Consider the following 23,007-nt stretch of genomic DNA (forward strand, 5'->3'; position numbering starts at 1 on the left):
TTTTTAAGTCAAGGAGTATACAAAGCTGTTTACTGTCACCAGAATTATTAAAGCTGTACAGAAAATTTATTCAGAGAGTCAGATTGCTTCAGAGATAAAAGTTTGAGGCAAGAACATTAATCTGTATTCTTCCGACAACACTGCATAAATGGCAGATTCAAGAGGACCTATAAAATGTCATGACTCAAATTCAAATCTGGAAGTTTAGAACAGGTATGCATTTTAATATTTGAATTCAAAAATAACAGTGGTTAAAATGAATACATTAGAATAAACTAAAGCAAAAGTTTAAGTGGATAGAATCACACTGGAACAACTATGTAAGTTGTGTTAGGTCTTATAACAGAGAACGGCTGAAGCAATACCAATGTTTTGCACTTATTCAAGCACAAAAAGAATGCTTCAAAATGACCTTGAGAAAAGAAAAATCAGTATTTCTGCTGTTTGATTAAAGTCAAAACTCTACAGATATTACTTCCAAAAGAAGCAAATGGAGGCATCAGAAACAGGGATTGACATAGGAGTAGTTGGATGACTGACAGAGCTTGCAAATGACTTACAGTGGAGACGTGAAAATGGTGCAAGGCAGATATAGGAGATGTATCCTGACAGGAGTGGCTACAAGCAGCAGCTGCAGAATTAATAACTTAGACTATAAATTCAAATCATTGCAGTTTGATTGGAAAGAAAATTGAACTGAAACAACGTGGGGAGAAAAACAAAAGCTTGCATCAGTAAAAATGACTGAGATATTGCGCTGATCAGCCAACTGCTCTGCTCATTTTTTGGGAACGAAAACGGTCACCCTTGCCCAGTCTGTCCATGTGACTCCAGCTTAATAGAATGGTCAACTCCTAACCGCAACGCAAAACGGCTAAACAAACCACAGAGATGAATAACTTGGGATTTTGTAGGCCTTCATTTTGAACAATTAATTGCTGTCCTACTTTTGGTTATTAAGCAACAGATTTCATAAACTAGTGCTGTTACCTGCAGGCAAAAAGCAAAGTGTTACCAGTTCACTATGATCTCAATCCAGGCACTGGTCATGTGGAATCTGGAATATAATTCCCACTAACAGAATTTAACACAGTAAACATTTCTAACAGTTAAAGCAACTTCCATTTATAATGTGTTCATAATGCAATCCTAGGTACTTCTCAGAAATACTACAAAGTTTGATATAAAATCACATTTTGAGATGTTAAGTCAAATGGCCAATCGCTTGGTCAAACAGACAGGTTTGAAGTTCATCAGAAAAGGAGAAAAATGAGGTGGAAAGATTGAAGGAAGGAATTTCAGAATCCAAGTAGCCAAAGACATGGTCAGCAATGGTGGAACAAATCAAATGCGGGATGTTCAAGGAGTCCGAATTGAAACACCACAGAAAACTCAAAGTGTTATAGGAGGTTGAAGAGATAGAGATGAGAGAGACCAGGGATGGTGTGAAAACAACGGCAAGGTCTGCAACAGTCAAGGCTTTGTTTACCCTGCAAAAGACATTTCTTTTTAACTAAAACCAACATTATTCATTGACATTGAAAGTTCAATTTACAGTAACATAAAAAAATGCTCTCCCAGTTACTGCATTTACAGATATCAAATATATATGCTGCCTGCATGAGCTCTATTCCTTCAAATAGGAATGAACTTTACACAATGGTTTCAGTGCTGAGAAGTTCTGGCAGTTAGCTTTGGAACAAGTCAATGGCAACAAAGGAAAATCAAACAAAGGAGAAGTTTGTCAGAAAAAGTTATTGAGGAGAAAATTTATGTCAGGCAATAACTGCCAAAAGCTATTTGGCAGCCCTTTGAACAGTGCCTATTGATTTCATGGAAATTAAAAATAAGGTAGATGTAAAATGGACATGAAGATCATGATCACTCTTTAGAACTGCTATCTAAGAAAAAGGAACACCTCATTGACTTCTATCTTTGTTCACAAAGAAACACCATTTAGCAGCATATTTAGAAATAAAAATTAGCATTTTCAATCAATCTTCCCCTTTTAGTCTTCTTCACCAGGATATTGGGTAACTTACGCATCGGCAAAACCCAAGTCATCTACCAGTTATTCTCAATTCAAACACCAACATCTACTGATATTGCTTTGCTGGGAGTCTTTAGAATTTGAACATTTTCAATATACCAGCGGCTACTTTTCTTAAAGGTCTCCTTTGGAAAGTAGATCCAGCACAGAATTAGATGCATGATGGTTAGATGAGTGCAGCTCAAACAACTCGAAAGCTTCACACCACCAAGGACAAAGCAGCCCACTTCACTGGCACCAAATCTAAAACTTTCAACTTTCAGTCTCTCCAATATCGAGATGTAGTGGCCATGGAGCAACATGCATAACTGATGGTAATGCCATATGCTCAGCCTCCTGCTTGGAGCTAAGACAATGAAGTCTCCTTTTCATTACATCAATCGTGACCTCCCAATCAAACAAAAAAAGGCAAATCAAAACATTTTAGCAACGTCACTGGTTCCAGTTGGAAGGTTTCTCTGCAACAGCAATCCAGGACATTGATAACTACTGCTAGCCCCATCTTTGCCATGCTGTGGCATTGCAGGCTCAGGTTGAGGAAGTGGCAGAGTCCAACTGTACCCACTATATATATTGCTGGTGCCCTCAGTGGAGGCAGAAGTGTACTCTGAAGATGAATCATATAAACCTTTAGTCAAGAGATCCCTTTCTCCCTTTGCTCTATTGCAATGTTATGTTATAACACGTTATGTTCTACACCTATAGACCCTTGATGAGCAGAAAACATTCCGTTTAGGTGCTTTTCACATTTGAAGTGATATCATACATCGAGACCATATCTGTCCTCTTCCAGTTAATATAAAAATCTCAGTGTATTGTTCCAACGATAGGGAGTTCTCCCAGTACCATAGCCAAGAAGTACATTTGCTGCTTCATTTGCATCTGGGCTTTAACACATTTGGAATGTATATTACAGCACAATAAGCTTTGGGATATAACTGGGCCACGTGCACAAAAAGAACTTTTGCACAATAAAACCAACAGTTGAAAATTTGCCATAGTTTTATGCACACTGCTGATGAACGGTCAAGGAAACCCTGTCTTCCCTCAGGATCAATACAGAAAAAAAGCCCTGTTAATGGCTACTAACTGTTGGGAGGGAGAAGGAGAAGAAAGATTGTTCTGGTTCCCACCACAAATGCATTTAAAAGAAAATCCTGTCAAAGGTTGTTACAACGCTCACATTTATGAATGCATATATACCAAGCATCTATTAAATTTGCGCAAATAGAAAGTTCAACATTCACCATTCAAAACTGAAGCTGCTGCTGGTGATTAAGTGAAAAAAGATTTCAATTAAAATTTATACTCCATTTAATTAATGAAAATTTATGACTGTTTAATCCTGATTTTTGCCATGAAGTGCACTATTCTGTTATACTGCTTAGCTCCTGCTGAACAGTCATTTCAATTTCACAGTAGATATTTCTCATTTGTTACTTAGGGATTAACACTTGTTACTGCAATTCAGACGTGTGAACAACACAATCTAGCTAAAGATTAGAAAGCACTTGTTGACAGCATATTACTGAGATGTTAAGTATCATTTAAGGTTAGTTTGATGATATCTTTGTAAACTTAATTATGACAGTTATACTGCTACAATTATTTGCTGGTTGTTTCAACACACTAAGTAACATTAAAATTAAAAGATAGAGAAAGACAACAGGAATCAGGCACTTAAACTTACTTCACATAATTAAATCCACAAATTCATAGTAAAGTTAATAATCCAAAATTGGCAAAAAATATTAATAGGTTTGAGAATAAATGGGCACAAAAAGAAAAGAATACCAAAGATTCAAAATTAAGATTCTAAAATCATTTTTGCTTGATTTAATGCTGCTGGTTTGATCAATCTTTTACTTATTTTCCAGGTCTAAACCATTTTCCAAGAATGCCTAATTTAAACACAAGATAGAAGCTATTAGTTTCTTGCTTGCTACTTAAAAACTGGCAAAAAAAATACAATCCTATCCCTATCTTATAGGTTATTCTGTCTGTGGTTTCAATCCCACAGGTCCAAGCAAAAGATATTTTGTTAACTTGATACAGCATATGAATAACATCGAGTTTCTCACAAGTTGGCTGGATATATTCTACTTCTTAATTTATGGAAAGTATTTATTAGAATTTCACCTAGTTTCTTCATTAACATGAAATTTACAGCACAAAAACAAGCCATTTTCGTCAAGTGTTCTACGCTAAAGTTGTGCTCCGCATGGACCAGTTATGATCAGCAGTCTGCTCAACAGACCCTCTGCATTACCACCCACCATGGTATGGGTTTAGTGGCACCAAGCTATTCTTCCAAGTCTGCTAAAATCATTGTAAATCTGTGACTAACGTGAGGCTTCTGATCTGTCTGCATTGACAGCATCTTCGCCCAAACACCAGAACCAGCAAGAGTTAGTTGATTTTCTGAGCTGAAGACAGGGTTTTGTAGTGGGTAAATCACGACGTTACCTTTAATTCGTCTACTTATTAAGAAATCTCAGTACTGAAGTACTGAAACGAGGATTTTAAAAACTTTTTATTGCATGTAGCAACCAAAATAAAACCCCTCAAGTAGCAAGGTAATCCTCACAACCCAACTTAGCTATTACCCAATTAATAGTGCAATCAGGGCAAGATTTCAACTAATGGTGGTCTGACTTTGGAACTGTCCAGGGTTCAGTCCTTGTGCACTGTTGTTCTTTGAAGTTCTGCTAAAGGGGGAGGTCTGATGTTCAATTCTTTGACAGTTTTTTGTCCTTCAGTCAATGCGTTATATGATTGATTTTTTAAAAAGTTCCTGCAAGTCTGCAGTTTGCCTTCTTTTCAGAAGTGGCCTCTTTGTTCCTTGTTACATTTTGGCCTGGACTGCCTATTTAAAGACACGCAGTTTTTATGATTAATTCCATAAATTCCTCTGAAGGGCAATCCTTTTCTTTGCGGCAATAAAGCATCCAATTTATCAAGCAGGCATCAAAACAGTTTCAGATATGTAATCTTGCTGACTCATGGCAGTTGCTTTCCATTCCGGTATAAATTTGTGCTCGCCTATAATAGTTTATTCCTAGCAGAGTCATTGCTACTTTTTTCTATATCTAAGTCTGTGTTTTGTCGAATCATTCAATCAGTGAACAGTTATTAAAGTTCTGAAATCTATATTATAACATTTCAGACAAGCAGTTAAGTTCAATCCAACAATCAACTAATGTTCACATACACATGCGTTCCCTCGCACAGGTCACTGGATTGTGTAAGGATGTTGAGGCCATTGTCATTGCCCTTACCCTCCCCCACTTCCTCCACTGCTGAGTCTAGTTAATTGAGCAAAGACTGAGATCAGATCTCACATTGCCCAATTTTTAATGGTCTAATCTCATTCTGTGACATGATAGAAGATAAGGAGGCATGGGATAGGGGAAATGCGGCAGATTGGATTCAGAATTGGCTGAAGACAAATGGTGGTAGTGGACAGAAAATATTCAACATGACACTCAGTCACAAGTGATGTACTGCAAGGATCTGTTCTGGGTCCTCTTCTACTTGTGATTTTTGTAAATGACTTGGATGTAGGAGTGGAAGGGTGGATTAGTAAGTTTGCGGACGATACAAAGGTGAGTCGAGTTGTGGATACTGCAAAGAGTTATTCTAGGCTACAAAGGGGCATTGATAGCATGCAGAGCTGGGCTGAGAAGTGGCGGATAGAGTTTAACCCTGAAAAGCGTGTGGTGATTCATTTTGGTAGGAAAAACTTGAAAGCGGAATACAAGGTTAACAGAAAGATTCTTAGCAGTGTGGAGGAACAGAGGGATCTTGGGGTTCATGTCCACAGTTCCCTGAAAGTTGCCACCCAGGTGGATAAAGTTGTTAAGGTGGCATATGGTGTGTTAGCTTTCATTAACAGAGGGATTGAGTTCAAGAGCGGTGAAGTTATGCTCTAGCTATACAAGCGCCTGGTTTGGCCACTATTGTGACCAAATCTGGTCACCTCATTATAGAAAACATGTGGAAGTGTTGGAAAAGGTGCAGAGGAGATTTATCAGGATGTTTCCTAGAGTGGAGGGAAGGTCTTACGAGGGAAGGTTGAGAGCGTTAGGGCTTTTCGCTTTAGAACGACGAAGAACGAGAGGTGACTTGATAGAGGCGTACAAAATGATCAGAGGTATAGATAGTGGAGGCAGCCAGAGACTTTTTCCTAGAGTGAAGGTAGCTATTACAAGGGGGCATAGTTTTAAAGTGAATGGAGGTAGAAATAGGGGAGACATCAGAGACAGGTTCTTTATTCAGAGAATGGTCGGGGAGTGGAATGCATTGCCGGAGAGGATAGTGGAGTCGGCCTCATTAGGGGCATTTAAGTGGCTATTGGATAAGCATATGAATGATAGTATAAGGTGGGGATGAAGGTTAGATACACAACATTGTGGGCCGAAGGGCCTGTACTGTGTTGTACTGTTCTACGTTCTATGTAATGCAAACTTAAGCATTCATCAGCACTCACCTTTTCAAGCTCTTACATGCTTATATAAATTCTTCCCAAAGCCTTTTCCAATTATTTAGCTTATTGATTTCTTTATCTAATAACATTCGGCACTCTATTACATCCCCATCTCCCGCTTAGTCTCATAGTTCACATATTCATACGGTCTGGAGTTTTCACTATTCTCTCAGAACATGCTCCTTTCAGCCTTAGAAGACTGTTAGATGGGCAGGTTGAAGACTGTTGACGTTGATTCTTTTCTGACAGTCTATGGTCCAAAAGTGCCATTACATTGGAGCATCTTTAACATCATTAATTATCTCCACAGAGGTGGGTATGAGGTGAGATGATCTCAGTGATTGCATTGTTGGTGTCACCAACATGTCCACTTCCTCAGTTCTGCTACTAAAGGATTGTTTCTTACTTAGCAAGATCTCCGTCACTGGTACTGAGGGCTCTTCCTGCGAAGGTGAAGAAAAATGAAATTCTTGGTTTGAACTTTTGCTTCAGAGTCATCTCAGAACCTAATATCAGACTTAAATCTGTCGTCACAATTTGTTCAACAATCTGTGTTGCACTCAGTTACTTCAGCTGAAGTTATTTCAATGTGTATCAGTGGGAAATTCCGTTCATTCACCTTCTGGTTGCTAAATAAAACGGAAAGAACTGCTGTAAATCAGGAACAAAAACAGAAGTTGTTGGAAAAGCTCAGCAGGTCTGGCAGCATCTGTGAAGAAAAAAAAATCAGAGTTAACGTTTCGCGTCCAGTGACCCTTCGGAGGATTTTTTTCTTCACAGATACTGTCAGACCTACTGATCCTTTCAGGCAACTTCTATTTATGTTCTGGTTGCTAATATTTGCTTGAAAATGGTCGCTGACTCTTACAGTCCAAACTCTCTTTATTGTTGACAACAAAGGAAAACATTTCTGCCAATCCTATATAGTTTCACAATTGGTTTTGATTTCTTCATTGTCTTTGGACCACTATATGGCTGACCAAGCTCTGGTTCTGAACTTGGTGATCTCTAAAAATCCCTAGTGTCTGCTGAATGCCTTCATGGAAGGGAAACTAGAATAACTAGACTTCCATACTATACTGAGGAAGGGTCAGCGGACCCGAAACGTTAACTTGGTTTTCTCCTCCACAGATGCTGCCAGGCCTTCTAAGCTTTTCTAGCAACTTTGTTTTTGTTCCATTCTATGCTAGTAATTTATCCGGGATTGTGAACAACTATCAGTGCTCAAAGTTTGTTTCAAAACCCAACCTACTCCGCTTTTGGTCTGGTCAAACTTTGACAATACCAATGAATGGCGAGATTTTCTTGTCTCTCTCCTGCTTCCGTAAAATTGAATTGAGCCAATTATAGCTTACTAGTCACAATCTTTTGTTGATAGAATGGAACATGCAAACTATGCCAACATTGCTAATCTCAACATGTGCTCTCGTGTGTTCGGGATCTGTCATGAATCTAAGGTACCCTGTAAACTCACGTAATAATTGACTGGTTGTTCCATGTCAGACTGTTCCTTGACTAGTCATTCCTTGGTTCATTGTTCCATGACTGTTTGCTTCTGGAACTGTTGTTTCTGTACTCCTTTAGTCATGGTGAAGAAAACAGAAAGCAAGATACGTTCTTCAAAAGTGAGAACTCGAGTGCAAAATATGTGCAAGTTATCTGTTGTCTCTTCTATTGGAGAAGGGCTGGCAGCATACAAGTAATCCTCAGTGTTATGTATCTGCAGCTGGTAGCAGCATGGTTGAAAATACATTCTGGTAATGTAGCCACGCTCATCCAGCTCCAGTATTAAACTTGAAATTAGTGAGATAAACATTACCTTCTTGCCAAAAGGTGAGATCGAGATCACCCATTTTTCTCAGAGACACACATCAGGTTTTCCTTCTACGATAGGCTCATTAACCTCAGTGAGAACAATTATTTAATTCCTTCCTTTTTGACTGTAACCTTCTTTGGCATGTTTTCTGAAAATGACATATTGTTACGGATAAAGCATTGATCTGATGGTTCCTGCTCATGTCTGCGAAGTTTCCTTGCTCCAACGCGCAAGGTATCTGGTATCTGTCTTACTCATTCCACTGGTTTCTCACATACATCTTTTGTGTTTTTGACCTTGATAACCAATTTGATGAATTACTACAGATTCCCCAAGATGTTAAACTGTTCTGTAAAATTTTGTGATGGATAAAATAGAATAAAATAGTTTACATTCAACACAAATTTAAAGATTTCAAAACACACAGTAAGCACATAATCCTATCAATCCCAAAGACAACCCTTTACAGTACTCACATCAGGGATAGTTCCCTTCTCTATCATCACTGCAGAACTTAATTCACCTGTGACTTCAATTCCCAAACATGAGAATCTCATTGTCATTCTGGAACCTTGAAACAACAGAGCTTAAAACCTTCTCAGCTTTAAATAACCTCTTCAGGATTTTAACTAAAAACTTTTCTGGTTTGAAAATTTTACTAAACTCCGTAGTGAGGTAACCTACTTTCAATAATTCTAAATATCTTCTCCCTTTCTCAGAAGCATGTACTTTATACATCTAGTTTCAGGTAAGAACCTTGCTGAACTGACCAAAATGATACTAAAAGAAAAACCTTTTCACCAACACCTCCCCCCCCCCAAAGGTTTCCCCCAATTAAAAGAAAACGAAAGAAGTCAATCACTGGCCTTCTAAACTGGTGCCTAATTCTCAATTGTTTACTTTGTTTGCTTATAAAATTTTCCCAATGTAAACAAATGCTCATTACTGCCGAGAAAGTATCTCTCTCTCTCTCACTCAATCTCTCACACATAGCATGTCTTAGAAGAATTTGAATGATGTTTGTATCATTGGGCAGCATCTGGGGTAAGTGGGACTTGTATAAGCTGAACCGGTTGCCCCTGAACTGGTATAGGTCCAATATTTTTAATGGGACGTTCATTTGCACTGTCAGGGAGTTTTAAACTAATTTGGCAGGGGGATGAGGAACAGAGTAAATATTAGGTCAGGAGCAAGGTCCAATTATATCCAATCCAGAAGAAGCGCTATCACAGTCCTGGAGGTAGAAAAGAAATGGGCAGGATAAGGCACACAGGAGGTCCAGAAAGTGGGTAAGATGGATGAACGTACAGCATTGATATGCATGTGGGAATATGATTTTGCTGCGGTGAGACATGGTTGAAGTAAGCACAGGACAAATAGCACAAATTCCAGCAGTTTCTGGCATGGGAGTAAACTCATGGAACTTTAGTCTGAGTGTGCATTGTAGCAAACAAACTTTTAGTTGAACCTACTTGCGTTGCCAGGGGAGCTGTCAGATCATCAAATCAGATGTTGCATCATGGGGTGGTCCATAATGTTCACAAATTGGTGACATTTCAATGCTGTAGCGAATGAGTAAAAGTAATGAACCATGCCAAATTGTTGTCATCCACTCCATGCTCCTAGGCATTGAACGCTGGCTCTCAGATAATCTTCCTAGCAGACAGCACAAGTAGCTGTGTGGGGCTCATCAGCATTCTTATGTAGCCTGCCCTTCCAAGGTTCTCATCTGGGTCCTCTGCAGAACTTAAACATCTGCCTTCCCCAATCTAGTATTTGTGTTTCTTTACACTCAGCTTTGATTGGCTTTGTAACTTGCAAGTATTGATCTTGCCTTTATGTCACTCTCTAAGACAAATACAGTGTCAGTATCTGAGCTGGTGGCTGCAACTTTCAAGTGACAATGTGTTTTCATCACCACTGTCACCTTGGTCTTTCAGCTAGAAAGGTGCAGTTTTTGTGGTAAAAGACACAAGGCAATGGTTGTGGCAGGGAAGGAGGGTGCAGCCGTAAGAATAAGAGATGTGGATTATGGATGGGGAGGATTGTGGGAAGTGAAAAGGAAGATTAGATATGAGAATACCATCATCTTTGATCAATTACTTTAGAACAGTGGTCATTCAAGGAATGGTCAGCACAATATCTTCCATGGGGATTAGACAGCATGTGGTTCCCCCTCCACTTAGTACCTCTTTCTACTGACTGTGGGCTACAGTGCCTACAAGAGGAGCAATTATGGTAGAATCTTTTTGGGTATGTGCCCATATTACTTGTAGTTGCGAGCTCAAAAATAAGCATGTGGGGCTTGTGGCAATGCTAAGAATATGAAGGTGCAGTAGAATCTATGCATGTCAGGTACAAATCCTAATCAATTAGCACTGTCAGAAAATGAGTGGTGAGTGGTGTGATGAATTATTGGAGTACCTGAGTTTTCTTCTGGGGGGGTGGAGGGGACCAAATGAAACTTCAGCAGATGTATTTACTGACCTTGGCCATTCACGTGAGATTATTAAATATTTTGCTGCATGGCATCCATTTCCTTGGGGTGATACCACTGGCAATAACTCCCATAACAATATGTCCACTACCTTGAGTTCATGTCTGGACAACCTACCAACTCCTGCAGGTACAGCATCACAAAATCCCCAGTGTGAAGGCAGGCTGTTTGGCCCAACGAGTCCACAGTGACCCTCTGAAGAGCATTCCACCAGACACACATGCCCCACCCTACCCCTGTTAATACTGCATTTTCCATGGCTAACCCACCTAGCTTGCACATCTCTGGATACTATGGACAATTTAGCATGGCCAATCCACCAAACCAGCGCATCTTCAGACTGTGGGAGGCAACTGGAGCACCAGCAGAAAACTCACACAGACACAGGCAAAAGGGCAAACTCCACACAGTCAGTGACCCAAAGGTGGAAGTAAACCCCAGGTTCCTGGTGCTGAGAGACAGCAGTACTAACCGCTTTGCCACCATGCCACCCCTAAACACTTGTTCCCTAACCAAGAACCAAATTCAGGCCGCAGCACATGACAGCACCGAATCCTAACCACTAGACCACCAGGGAAGGTTTTTCCACTATTCTACATCCTCCAGCACAGCATCCACTGACAATTTCAAAAACCTTGAATGCCATTCTCTCCCAAGTTGAAGAGTCTTCAACTTTTCTCAAGTCAGAACCACTTCCTGCATGATTACCAACATCAAGTTGAGCCACACCACACTACCCCTTTAACAGGCTTCAAGCAATGCGAGTTGTACCTTTAGCTGGTGTTAGGAAGCTACCATTATGGGCCTTAGCAAATACATGTGGCCAATAAGCAATGCTGCACAGAGCAATCACAGCTGAGACTGGCCAGCAGCTAATCTACTACAGGAGGATTTTCAAACAAAACCAAGTGCTTGATTGTTTTTTGGAGAATGTTGAGAGTAGGAATTTCAAAGTTTGGAGACTTTGCAGTTGAAGGCATGGACGGTGAACACTTACATTGGAGGTTTGCAAGGCTGGGTGAGATTTCAGAGCTAAGGACAGGCAAGACCACGGTTAGATTAAAAAATGAGCATGAAAATTTAAAATATTGCTTAACTGAGAGCCACTGTAAGTGAGCAATCACAAGTGTGATATGTGAAATGAAACTGGTGCAAGTTTGAGGTTTAGGTCACCTCAAGTTTACAAAGTACCTTAAATGTGGGAAGTTGGTCAGTAGTGTGTTGAGACAGTCAGGTACTGCAAACCTATGTTCTGTGGTCGTTTTGCAACTGGGAGATTGGTACAGTGCAATATGCTGCAAGACTGGCCTCATGAGAAACCTCATAAATAAGGCCACTGCCATCTGTTCACTGTGCAAATCTGATGCTGAAATAAGGTGCATTAAAGCCATTCTGCATGATAACAGATACACTGATAAGATCACTTCTGTTTGGCTGTATGAGGCCTGTATCACTTGCAGATATCAAATAGACCATCCTTCAGTTGTTTGCAGTATGCAAGCTAGTGATCATACTGAATCAGCCAATGCTGGCCTATAGAGGAGATTCTTCAATTTAACAGCATTTGCTGAGTAATGCTCATCGTGCAACAAAATTCACTGCTTAGGGTGTAACAGAATCTATGTAAATTCATACAGTGGGCCATTTTCCTTGCAGAGACAACACAGCGTTTTTCAACACCATAAAATACTCACATTCTCCATAACAAACAAAGTCCTCAAGCAATCAGTCAATATAAACGCTGATTTTCCCCTTCATTTAGCATTCTTTCAAATTGTCCTTACGAAGAGCAAGGCAAAAAGCTGGAACAAAATATCTTTTTCCACAATACTCAAGTACTCTCATACCAAACAATTAATTATTTAAACAAAACTAGAAAATGCATGAAAAAGCTTGGAGAGTGCTGCAGCTTAAATATTTCATACACATTTTTTCAATTCATGTTCATGTTCAACTTCCTGATTCCATAAACACACAGCTTACAATCAAATGTCAAGCTGAAGTCATCAGCATTGGTAATATATAAACAATATTCCCAAAATCAACGTACAATGAATTTGCGCAAGAGTTAGCGAATGGGAGGATGTTGGACTAACATTCATGAGCTTATCTATTTACGAGGAAAGAACTTCAGGGCCAAGGGGGAATGGCAGAAGAATGGGACTGATTAAGTAACTCTTACACAGAACCATAACTTTCCAGGGCAGAAATGACTATTATGAGGGGGCATAATTTTAAGGTGACTGGAGGAAGGTGTAGGGGAGATGTCCTTCACACACAGAGAGTGGTGGGCATATAGAACGCGCTGCCAGCAGTGCAAGTGGAGTCAGATACTTTAGAGACTTTGAAATGGCTCTTGGATAGGCACATGGAGGACAGTAAAATGTAGGGTATGCAGGGTAGATTAATCTTAGTAGGGTAATAGTTCAGCACAACACCGTGGGCTGAAGGGCCTGTACTGTTTTATGTTCTTATGTTAAATTGAAGATGAGCATAACTTAATACCAATTAAACTGATGAGAGATATGCATTTTTCTCAACGTACACCTCCTCCAAGTTTCTTTCAGAAATTACAGTGCCATTTGATGTGGAAAATTTCTCATTTTGCTCAGATTCTTTGCTCACACTCATATCACAATGCCAATACCAGCAGCACAACATAATGTTGGGATTATCCACACAGTGCCAAATGCACAACAAATGTTTTAAAACCAATTAATAACTTCTTTACGTAGTTACAACTGTTACATAAATAACTATAACAAACGACTCGTGCTTCAAGTTGCCATAAACGACATTTCTGACAGGAACATAGATACAGCAACATGTGTTCGAGTTCCACATCCATGATCAGTTTCCAGGTATCATGGCTATGCTGTACATTAAATCACATTTATCCACTCTGGTCACAGGCAAACTTACCCAATGAAAAAAGCGGTCTACTGTTGAAGTTTCATTTTATTTGCCCCCACACCGCCCCCAGCATTCACAGTCCTTCAACGAGGGAAATAGTTTTCAGCATCATTTAAGCTAAAACGTGTTGCTCAATTTTACTTCTGAATGTTCCAGTTGCAAAGTCTTGTGTTCTTGCAAGTCCATTAGACAGAATCACTTCTGTATCTTCTCGATTTATAATTTTAACACTTTCAGTCATCCACAGTCTAAGGAATATAAGGCGGTTCATTCAACTCATTCTTATGAATTTTTATGTCTGGCATCATTTTGTACTGCTCCATATCTAGAGACAGCCCACTGTTACTTAGGCACTGTGCCAAGAACGGAACACAAGACGAATCTGCACAAAGTTCTGTACAACTGAAGCAAAAACTTCTCTTTGTAGTTCAATACTTGGAGATAAAGGTCAACATTCCAATAGGCTTCTAGATTACATTTTGTACCAAACACCTACACACCAGCTATTTCTGATTTGTGAACTTAGTCACTGTTTCATATTCTCATCATTTAAAAATTCTGATTCATTTTTCTCAAATCCAAAGCGTGTGACCACATACTTCTCCATACTGAAAGCCGTCTGCCACAGTTCTACTAACTCAGTAAATATGTTCATGGCCCTTTGAGCCTCCTCCCCATCTACAGAACATGCTGTTCCACCTACATTAATGTCATCAACAAAATGCACCTAAAGCAATGACTTGGAAAAAGCATTTGGAGGTTATCAGTGACAAGCTGAAGATCCAGTACAGATCGCTACAGAACACCACTTACCAACATAAACATACGCACATCAACAGAGTACTTAAAGCATAGTGATGGTGGATAGGAGAGGGATTCTTTTCCTAAAATATCATTAAAGTATATTACGATTGGAGGTATTCAAAAGGCCAGAATTAGAGGACCACAGTTATCTTGGAAGCTGATGGAGTTGGGTGAGACTGCACAATTAGTGAGGGACAAGACAATGGAGGGATGTAAAAATGAGCACATGGATTTAAAACAGACTGTGAAGATTTTAAAATTGAGGCATTGCCTAACTGGAAGCCACTGTAACTCAGTGTGTGCTGGCATGATATGTGAATGGCAACTGGCGCAGGTAAGAATTCAAGAAACTGAGTTTCAGGTGATCTTAAGTTGATAGAGAGCTGAATGTGAGAAGTTGATGAGGAATGTGTTAAAACTGTAATATCTAGAGTTGGTAAAAGGATCAGTGTACTAGCAACAGGCAAGACTTTGGGCAGACAGAAACAGGCAACATTTTCTGGCGCAGATTCGAGTGGATGTTTATCTTTTTGCCAAATACAGCACCACAGTTGTGTACAGTCTGGTTCAGCATCAGATTTTTGCCACAGACTGTTTGTGGTTGAAGCAGCGCAGCATCTGGCAGGGTCCAATTAAATGGTTGCAGAGATAGTAGGAACTGCTGATGCTGGAGAATCTGAGATAACACGGTACAGAGCAGGCAAGCAGCAGAGGAGCAGGAAACATGTCTCAAGAAGGGTCTCGACCTGAAATATCAGCTCTCCTGCTCGGCCTGCTGTATTCATCCAGCTCCATATCATGTTGTTATCTCCAATTAAATGGTTTCAGCTTTACAACTAACAAAGTGCAGAGATGGATGAACACAGCAGGCCAAGCAGCATCTTAGGAGCACAAAAGCTGACGTTTCGGACCTAGACCCTTCATCAGGCCTAGGTCTGAAACGCCAGCTTTTGTGTTTCTAAGATGCTGCTTGGCCTGCTGTGTTCATCCAGCTTCACACTTTGTTATCTCAGATTCTCCAGCATCCACAGTTCCCATTATCTCTCTCAGTTTTACAATTGTCAATTGCAGGGAATTCTGTTTTATACTGCAATGAATGTCAGACAAGCAATGTGACAACATACAGTCAGCACAGGGCTCATGAAAGGCAGTGGTAATGTCGAACTAAGTGTCATCACTGTTCTTAGAAATATGAAATTAGAGCTATTGTTGAAAAGTAAGTTAAAGAGGGCTGCAATGAAATATAAACATTGTTAGTTACAGGATTTTCGAGGAGAATACAGTGGGAGTAGAAAAAGAGGGAGGAGGTTGTAAGATTGGTCAAGGAAACAAACATAGAGATGTTTATAGTGAGAAGGGACGATAGGCTAAAAGGAGCATCAAATGAAACTACACAAGTTGAACTGAGGAACAAAAGTGAGCAATAATTACACTGCTGATGTGATACTACAGATCCCAAAACAGTCAGAGGTGGAAGAGCAAATCAGCAAGCAAACTGCTGAGAAGTGAAGGAACAAAAAGGATTGTATTGGCAGGGAATTTCAACCGTCCTCACATTAACCAGGATAAATTGGGCATTGATAAGCATTCTGAAAATGTAGCAACGAGGAGAATTCAAGAGAGATGGTTGTGAGATAAATCTGGTTACCATTAATGCTCATTTAAAAACATCTCTTGTGCTTTCAGATGATGTTACCAAAAAGTAGACAAGAAATATAAATGAGAAAGAAGACCTCGCCATAGTTAGACTCTTTGGGACACAACCGGTAGTGAATGGTACAGGAGCTGGAACAGAAATCATTGCAAGCTACACTCTGAATATGATTAAATAGCAAAGTCATTCGGATGAATGACAGTAGAGGAGGATAATTTGGTTAATTCTGTCAAAGGCTTCAGACAGGTCAAGAGGGTGAGGCATGATAGTTTATTGATGTCACAATCGGATCAGATGCATTTGAGTCGTTGATAAAAGCTTTTTTGGTACTGTGGCAGATACAAATCAGGTGATTTGAGAAATTCAAACATGGAGTTTTGAAAAGAAGATACACCAACATGCTCAAAGACTTTGGACAGGAAAGAAGTTTGGACATACTGTGGCAGATGGTAGCTTTCAAGAATAATGAGGTCAGGGGTTGTTTTTGAGGAGAGGGTGATGATAGCAGATTTGAAAGGAGTGAAGAATAGCATGTCCAGCCACATACAGGCTATATCCTCCAGCAAGCTTCTATTTGTAAGTAGATTGTTACATTAGCAAAAACAACTGCATTCAGAAAATTCTATCCTAACTCTACCTGCCAATACTGAGCAGAACAGGTAGCCTACCCCAGCTCAACACAAATTCACATTTGTCATGTGAAGCTGATTCAATGTTTGAGCTGGAAAATTAAACATCTTTGTTACACATGCCTTCATGACTCTGTACAATTAAGGAACAAAAAAATAGTCACCCCTTTTTCAATCAAGAAGAAAACTGTAACATCTGTACCAAAAATTAAAGCATAGGGTATAATCATTGAACACAACCCTTTGGTGGAAACTTTAGGTCGGTGAGCCTTACATGAGTGGTAGGGAATTTATTGGACAAGATTCTTAGGGACAGGATTAACCTGCTTTTTGAGAAGAATGGACTTATTAGAGCCAGTCATCAGCATGGCTTTGTGCAGGGATGGTCTTGTCTCAAACCTGATGGACTTATTTTTGAGGAAGTGACAAAGATGATTAATGACGTAGGACACTGGATGGTGTCAAAAGGACTTTACTAAAGCATTTGACAAGGTCCTTCACAGTAGGCTAATCCAGAAGATCAAATCACATGGAATCCATGGGGAGTTGTTAAGTGGATAAAAAAATTGGCTTAGTCAGAGGGTGGATACGGAGGGGTGTGCATCTGACTGGAGACCTGTATAGAGTTATGCAATAATCAGTGCTGGAGTCTCTGATGTTTGTAATATGTGAATGACATAGATGAAAATGTCAGAAAGCTGATTATTAAGTTTGTAGATGACAAAAATTGATGGAGTTGTGGAGGGTGAGGAAGGACATCAAAAGAAGCAGCAGGGTACAGATCGGCTGGAAAGTTGGATTGAGAAGTGACAGTTGGAGTTTAATCCAGACAAGTGTCGTGTGGTGCATCTTGGGAGGTCAAATGCAAGGTGAAAGTATACTGTAAATGTCTGCACATTAGTAATAAGGACCTTGGGGCGCAAATCCAAAGCTTCCTGAAAGTGACAACACTAGTGGGTAATATGGTAGGGAAGGAATATGGCATGTTTGTCTTCATCAATTGGGCTGTTGAGAAGAAAAGTTAGCAAGTCATGCTGCAAGTGTATAAGATTTTAGTTAGTGTTGCAAAGTTGGGTATGTTGTTCATGGATTGGAAGGCAGCAAGTTAGAATTTGTCATTTGTAAACTGTTAAGGGGCAAAACATTACATGGTCCCTTTAAATGATGATGTGCTTTTTTTATGTTTAGAGATATAAAATGCATGTCTTTGAGCAGCAGTTGGAAGTTTTCAAGTACACAGAGAGCACATTAATTGAAACATTCATATTGAAAGGCTGTACTGTTAGCAGTCCAAGCAACAGTTCTGGATACCATGACAACAAGTTTTTGAATTTAGCCAATCATTCTGAACTAGGCACTTAGATACCAAAAAAAAAACTAAATTTAAATATGATGGTTTTGACAACATAGGAGCATTCTTATTGTAAGAAACTGAGATGTCATCTTGGGTATGAAAGTGGGGGCAATTGGACAAAACAAAGAAAGCTAACTGACATGTGAGACAGCTAACTCCCATCCACCAGAGCTAAAAGCCCTCAGCTCTCAAGAGAGAAATGCTGGCTCAGAGCCTCTTCTAGGTCTTAGAGAAAGCACCATCTAAATATCAAACATACCAACGGCACAACTGGTTAATATTCCTGACAGAAGAATGAACAGAGAAGGCGTTCCTGACAGAACATTCGACGCAGAAGGCACAGTATATTGTGGAAGACAACCTGGCTGCCATTTTAAGATAACAAGGTGTAGAGCTGGATGAACACAGCAGGCCAAGCAGCATCATAGGAACAAGGTGGCTGACGCTTCGGGCCTAGAAATTTCTGATGAAGGGTCTTGGCCCGAAGCGTCAGCCTTCCTGCTCCTATGATACTGCTTGGCCTGCTGTGTTCATCCAGCTCTACACCTTGTTATCTCAGATTCTCCAGCATCTGCAGTTCCCATTATCTCTGATGCAATTTTAAGAGACTAAATTCAATGCTTTTTTTTAATAACTAAGTGGGACTTGTATTTGTTAGAACTGGATGCCATTCGAATCTTGCTTTATTTGGGAACACAGTCAGTAGTCAGAAGGGGTTTATTTGGTTTGTTAACAGTTTAGTTAATTTGTTCACTGTTAGAGAGTTAGATAAATAAATTGTTATTTTTTGATTTTAAAATGAGTGTCAGGCATTTATTTTATTTAATCACTAGAAGCTGCTGAAAAGCAGGCTACACCACTTTTCCCACTCCTTTAAGGCGAGGTGCTCCTCTTTGAGTATTACCATTTTAGTTCTTGGCGGGGGAGGGGAAAGAGTGTCACCCTCTACTTTACAACATTACGCCAGATTTGGATTTCTGTGCACAGTTCTGGTCACCACACTACAGCCAGGATGGCATCAGAGAAGGTGCAGAAGAGGTTTAGCAGAATGTCGCCTGGATTATAGTGTAATAACCACTAAAAGAGAAGCTGGGCAAACATGGACTACCTTCGGTAGAGTGTCAAAGACTGAGGGATGCCTGATAGAAGTATATAAAATTATGAGACACATGTATGGAGCAGATAGTTTAAGTCTGTTTCCCGGGGTGGAAATGTCAAATACAATGGGGCTTTGGTTTAAGGTGAGAGGGGAAAATTTTTGAGAGATGAGAGCGCCAAGTTATTTATATAGAGGGATGTAGGAGCCTGAAATGCATTGCCAGGGAGGTGTGGTAGAAGCAGATACTGTAGCCATGTTTAACAGGCATTTAGACAGACATATGAACAGGCAGAGAATATAGGGATACAAATTAAAATGGATTAGTATAGAATAGCATCACAGTCAACACAGACTTGGTGGGCTGAAGGACCTTTTCCTGATCTGTACCATGCTATGTTCCTGATTGTTATCTAGGGCTATACAATCAAAAAGGAAAATAAATTCATAACATGTCTATTTGTAATTATGTTCCTTATTAAACTATATAATTTCAAAGAACAGGCTAAAATATTGAGAATAGTATTTAGTTTTCTTGAAGACCACAGAATAATAATTCCATTTTCAACTTTAGAGTAAACAGAATAGTTGCAGTGCAGTTTTAATTGTTTTTATATGAAGACAGACTGCACAAGGAAATTTTACCGTGTGTTTTTTTGGTTGAATGAACGAATTATATGTTTTTTTTAAAAAAAGAGTAGCTGTTCTACATTCAATCTGGACCCGTAAGCAACATTAGAAAAAAGCAACCACAACAGTTCTGAAAAAACTGTCAATACAAAATATTGTCACTGTAACTACAGATGCTGCCAGACCTGTTGTGCATTTCCACCATTTTGTATATTTACAGATTTTTAGGTCATGATATGCTGACCACTACATTCTACTGCACAGTCACGATCACATATTTTGCAGTTATTGCAATGGCACTAAAGTTTTTTTTCTTTCTAAATAGCATTAATGGAAGAGAAATGTCAAAAAACAAATATTTTAATAGGCAAACATTACCATGTGAATTAAAAGTGTGGTAATTGTCTGAAGCCATCCATTCATTTTACTTTTCTTTAATAACATGGGCTACAGATATGATATTTAAACAAAACATATATTATAAAAGGAGTAAAAGATGCACAAGAGGATGTTCTGTACCTGGCGAATATCTGGTCTGAGAGAGCTGTTGGAACTCCGGCTTGGACTCAATAACTTCTGTGGCACTGCAATGCTTTGCTCATCGCTGTTCATGATGATATTAGTTTGGGTGTCCTCTAGAACAACCAAGTCAGTGTTTTAAGCAATTCAAGCAATTAGTCTCAGTTCCTTTCATCCAACAGCAATCAAGTGAAGAGAAGTTCAGTTTCTATAACTTTTATCATCATTTCATCCTATAAAACAAAACAGGTTGCATAAATTCAGATTATGTTCAAACGTGTACCAAAAAAATACACAATCTCAATTAGTAAGTTACCTTTCCAAGCTGCTCGTCAGTAGTATTTCAGCAACGGATATTTTCAAACAAATTTTACAATCCATTCAACCGCTGTAGCTCACACTATGGAATTAATTAGGTCAGACTGACTACTAATACAAACCTACGTTTGAAGTACACAGAACCCCCCCCCCCCCCCCCCCCCCCGATGTACTTTATTCCCAACAGCATGAATAAGCCTATCCTTTTACATAGTTACGTCAAACATTAAGGAAGTTGCATGGTTTGTAGCAGAAGACATACTAAAAGCCCAAATCCCCATAGCACTAGGATTAAATCTTGAGCTGCAGTGGGATTGCAAGTCATTAGGACCGGCTAGAACAAATGAAGTACCATTTCACAACATCAAAATGAACGCCCACTTATCATCTGAAAATAGATTTTTTTTCCAGAGATTCCAGGAAGTTGCATACACTCACTGCATTGAGATTGATTTTTCTACGTTCAGGGCACATAACTTATGTTGCTGTAGAACAATAAACATTCTTTTTGGTCAGTTTGTAAACAGCCAGCCATTCGTGCTTATTGGGTGACAATTTTCATTGTCATAACTGGTCCTCAGACTTACTTATTTTTGAAATTAAAAAAAATCAAATATTCGATAGCTTTTTTCTAACTTTCTTGACTAGATTGAGGTGAAAGTGGACAGTTGATTAGAGTCTCAAGCTAAACATGCTGAGTTAGTGCCTATTGCCACCAAAACATAGTACCTGATCATTTATTGCCAGCTAAGTGACAGAACTTGCACTGTGTATATTGCTGACAATATTTCCTACTTCAAGAACTGTTTAATTGGTTGGAAAATGCTTTGCAGTGTCCCACGGTTGCGAAATGTACTAAATGCCAGTCTCTGCTTACGCTGAACAACGAGTAAAATAATAAAATCCACAGGAAAATTTATTAAATCTGCAATATTTCCAGTGTGAACAAATGATCACAGACTTGAAACATCAACTTTGTTTTTCTCTCCTCAGATGCTGCCTTTTCCAAAAACTCGCAGTACTTCTTATCCACCAGACAAAGCCTACCCTTTGGCAATAAAACTCAAGCGTGAAGTTGTAAAACTGAAGATATAGTTAGTGTGCTTACATCAGATATAGAGTGCTGTGTTGAGTTCTCAGCATTGAGTCACAGAATCATAACATTTACAGATGAGGAGGCCATTCAGCCTGCAGTGCTTAAAGGGGTAATTTATGCAGGGTCTCTCCCTGTCCTTCCCCATGGCCCTGCAACTTTTTCCTTTTCAGATAATGATCCAATTTCCCTTTGGAAGACCACTGAGACATTCAGCAAGTGATAATAAAGCCAGCAAAAAGGACTAATGTCAGAGAACTGAATTGAGGGAGAGACACATTTGAATACTACAACCACAAATTTGTGTGAATGTCACTGAACCTTGGAGCTAAATACAATAACAAAACAGCAAAGAAACCTTGAATCCTGAAAACTGGTAAGTTCAGAAACAACTGCAGAGCAAGAGGGGACTGATACACAGGGGCACAGACAATATTGAGAACCGATAGCTGAAAGTTACTCACAATATTCAATTAAAAACGATCCCCTGGTACAGCAACAGTAGCAAATGAACAGTTCTCAAGTTTAAGACTCTTCTTCCTTTTGCTAAGAAGATGTCTTAAAACGCATAAAGGTGGATAAATCCCCAGGACCTGATCAGGTGCATCCCTACACTTTTGCGAGAAACCAAGCAGGCCCCTTGACAAGATATTTGTATCATAGAGGTGTCGGAAGACTGGGGGTTGGCTAACGTGGTGCCACTATTTAAGAAAGGTGGTAAGGAAAAGAAGGGAATTACAGCTTCGTAAGTCTGATATCAGTGGTGGTCAAATCGTTGGCGGGGATCCTGAGGGACAGGATTCATATGTATTTGGAAAGGCAAGGACTAATTAGGGGTGGTCAATATGGCTGTGTGTGTAGGAAATCATGTCTCACCAACCTGAATGAGTTTGATGAAAGCAGAGCAGTGGGTGTGATCTAAGGACTCCAGTAAGGCATTCAACAAGGTTCCCCATAGTCCCCTGGTTAGCATAGATAACTCATATGGAATACAGGGAGAACTAGCTATGTGGATACAGAACTAAGTCAGAAGGTAGTGGAAGAGGATTGCTTTTCAGACTGGAGAGCTATGATCAGCAGTGTGTCACAAGGATCAATGCTGGGTCCGCTGCTTTTTGTCATTTCTGTAAATGACTTGGATGTGAACG

At 39.5% G+C, this 23,007-nt stretch overlaps 1 protein-coding gene across 5 annotated transcripts in view; it reads right to left on the bottom strand.

The window, feature by feature from the left end:
* osbpl3b (oxysterol binding protein-like 3b) overlaps window positions 1-23,007 on the bottom strand; it is a 196,194-nt gene that overhangs the window by 121,540 nt on the left and 51,647 nt on the right. For all 5 annotated transcript variants that reach the window (XM_059654038.1, XM_048563469.2, XM_048563478.2 and 2 more), the window contains exon 2: window positions 20,449-20,681. In XM_059654038.1, coding sequence (XP_059510021.1) covers window positions 20,449-20,541 — 93 coding nt within the window. In that variant the 5' untranslated portion in view covers window positions 20,542-20,681. The remainder of the gene's footprint in view (window positions 1-20,448; window positions 20,682-23,007) is intronic.

The sequence above is a fragment of the Stegostoma tigrinum genome, chromosome 2, assembly GCF_030684315.1.
Source record: "Stegostoma tigrinum isolate sSteTig4 chromosome 2, sSteTig4.hap1, whole genome shotgun sequence".
Classification (NCBI taxonomy): domain Eukaryota; kingdom Metazoa; phylum Chordata; class Chondrichthyes; order Orectolobiformes; family Stegostomatidae; genus Stegostoma; species Stegostoma tigrinum.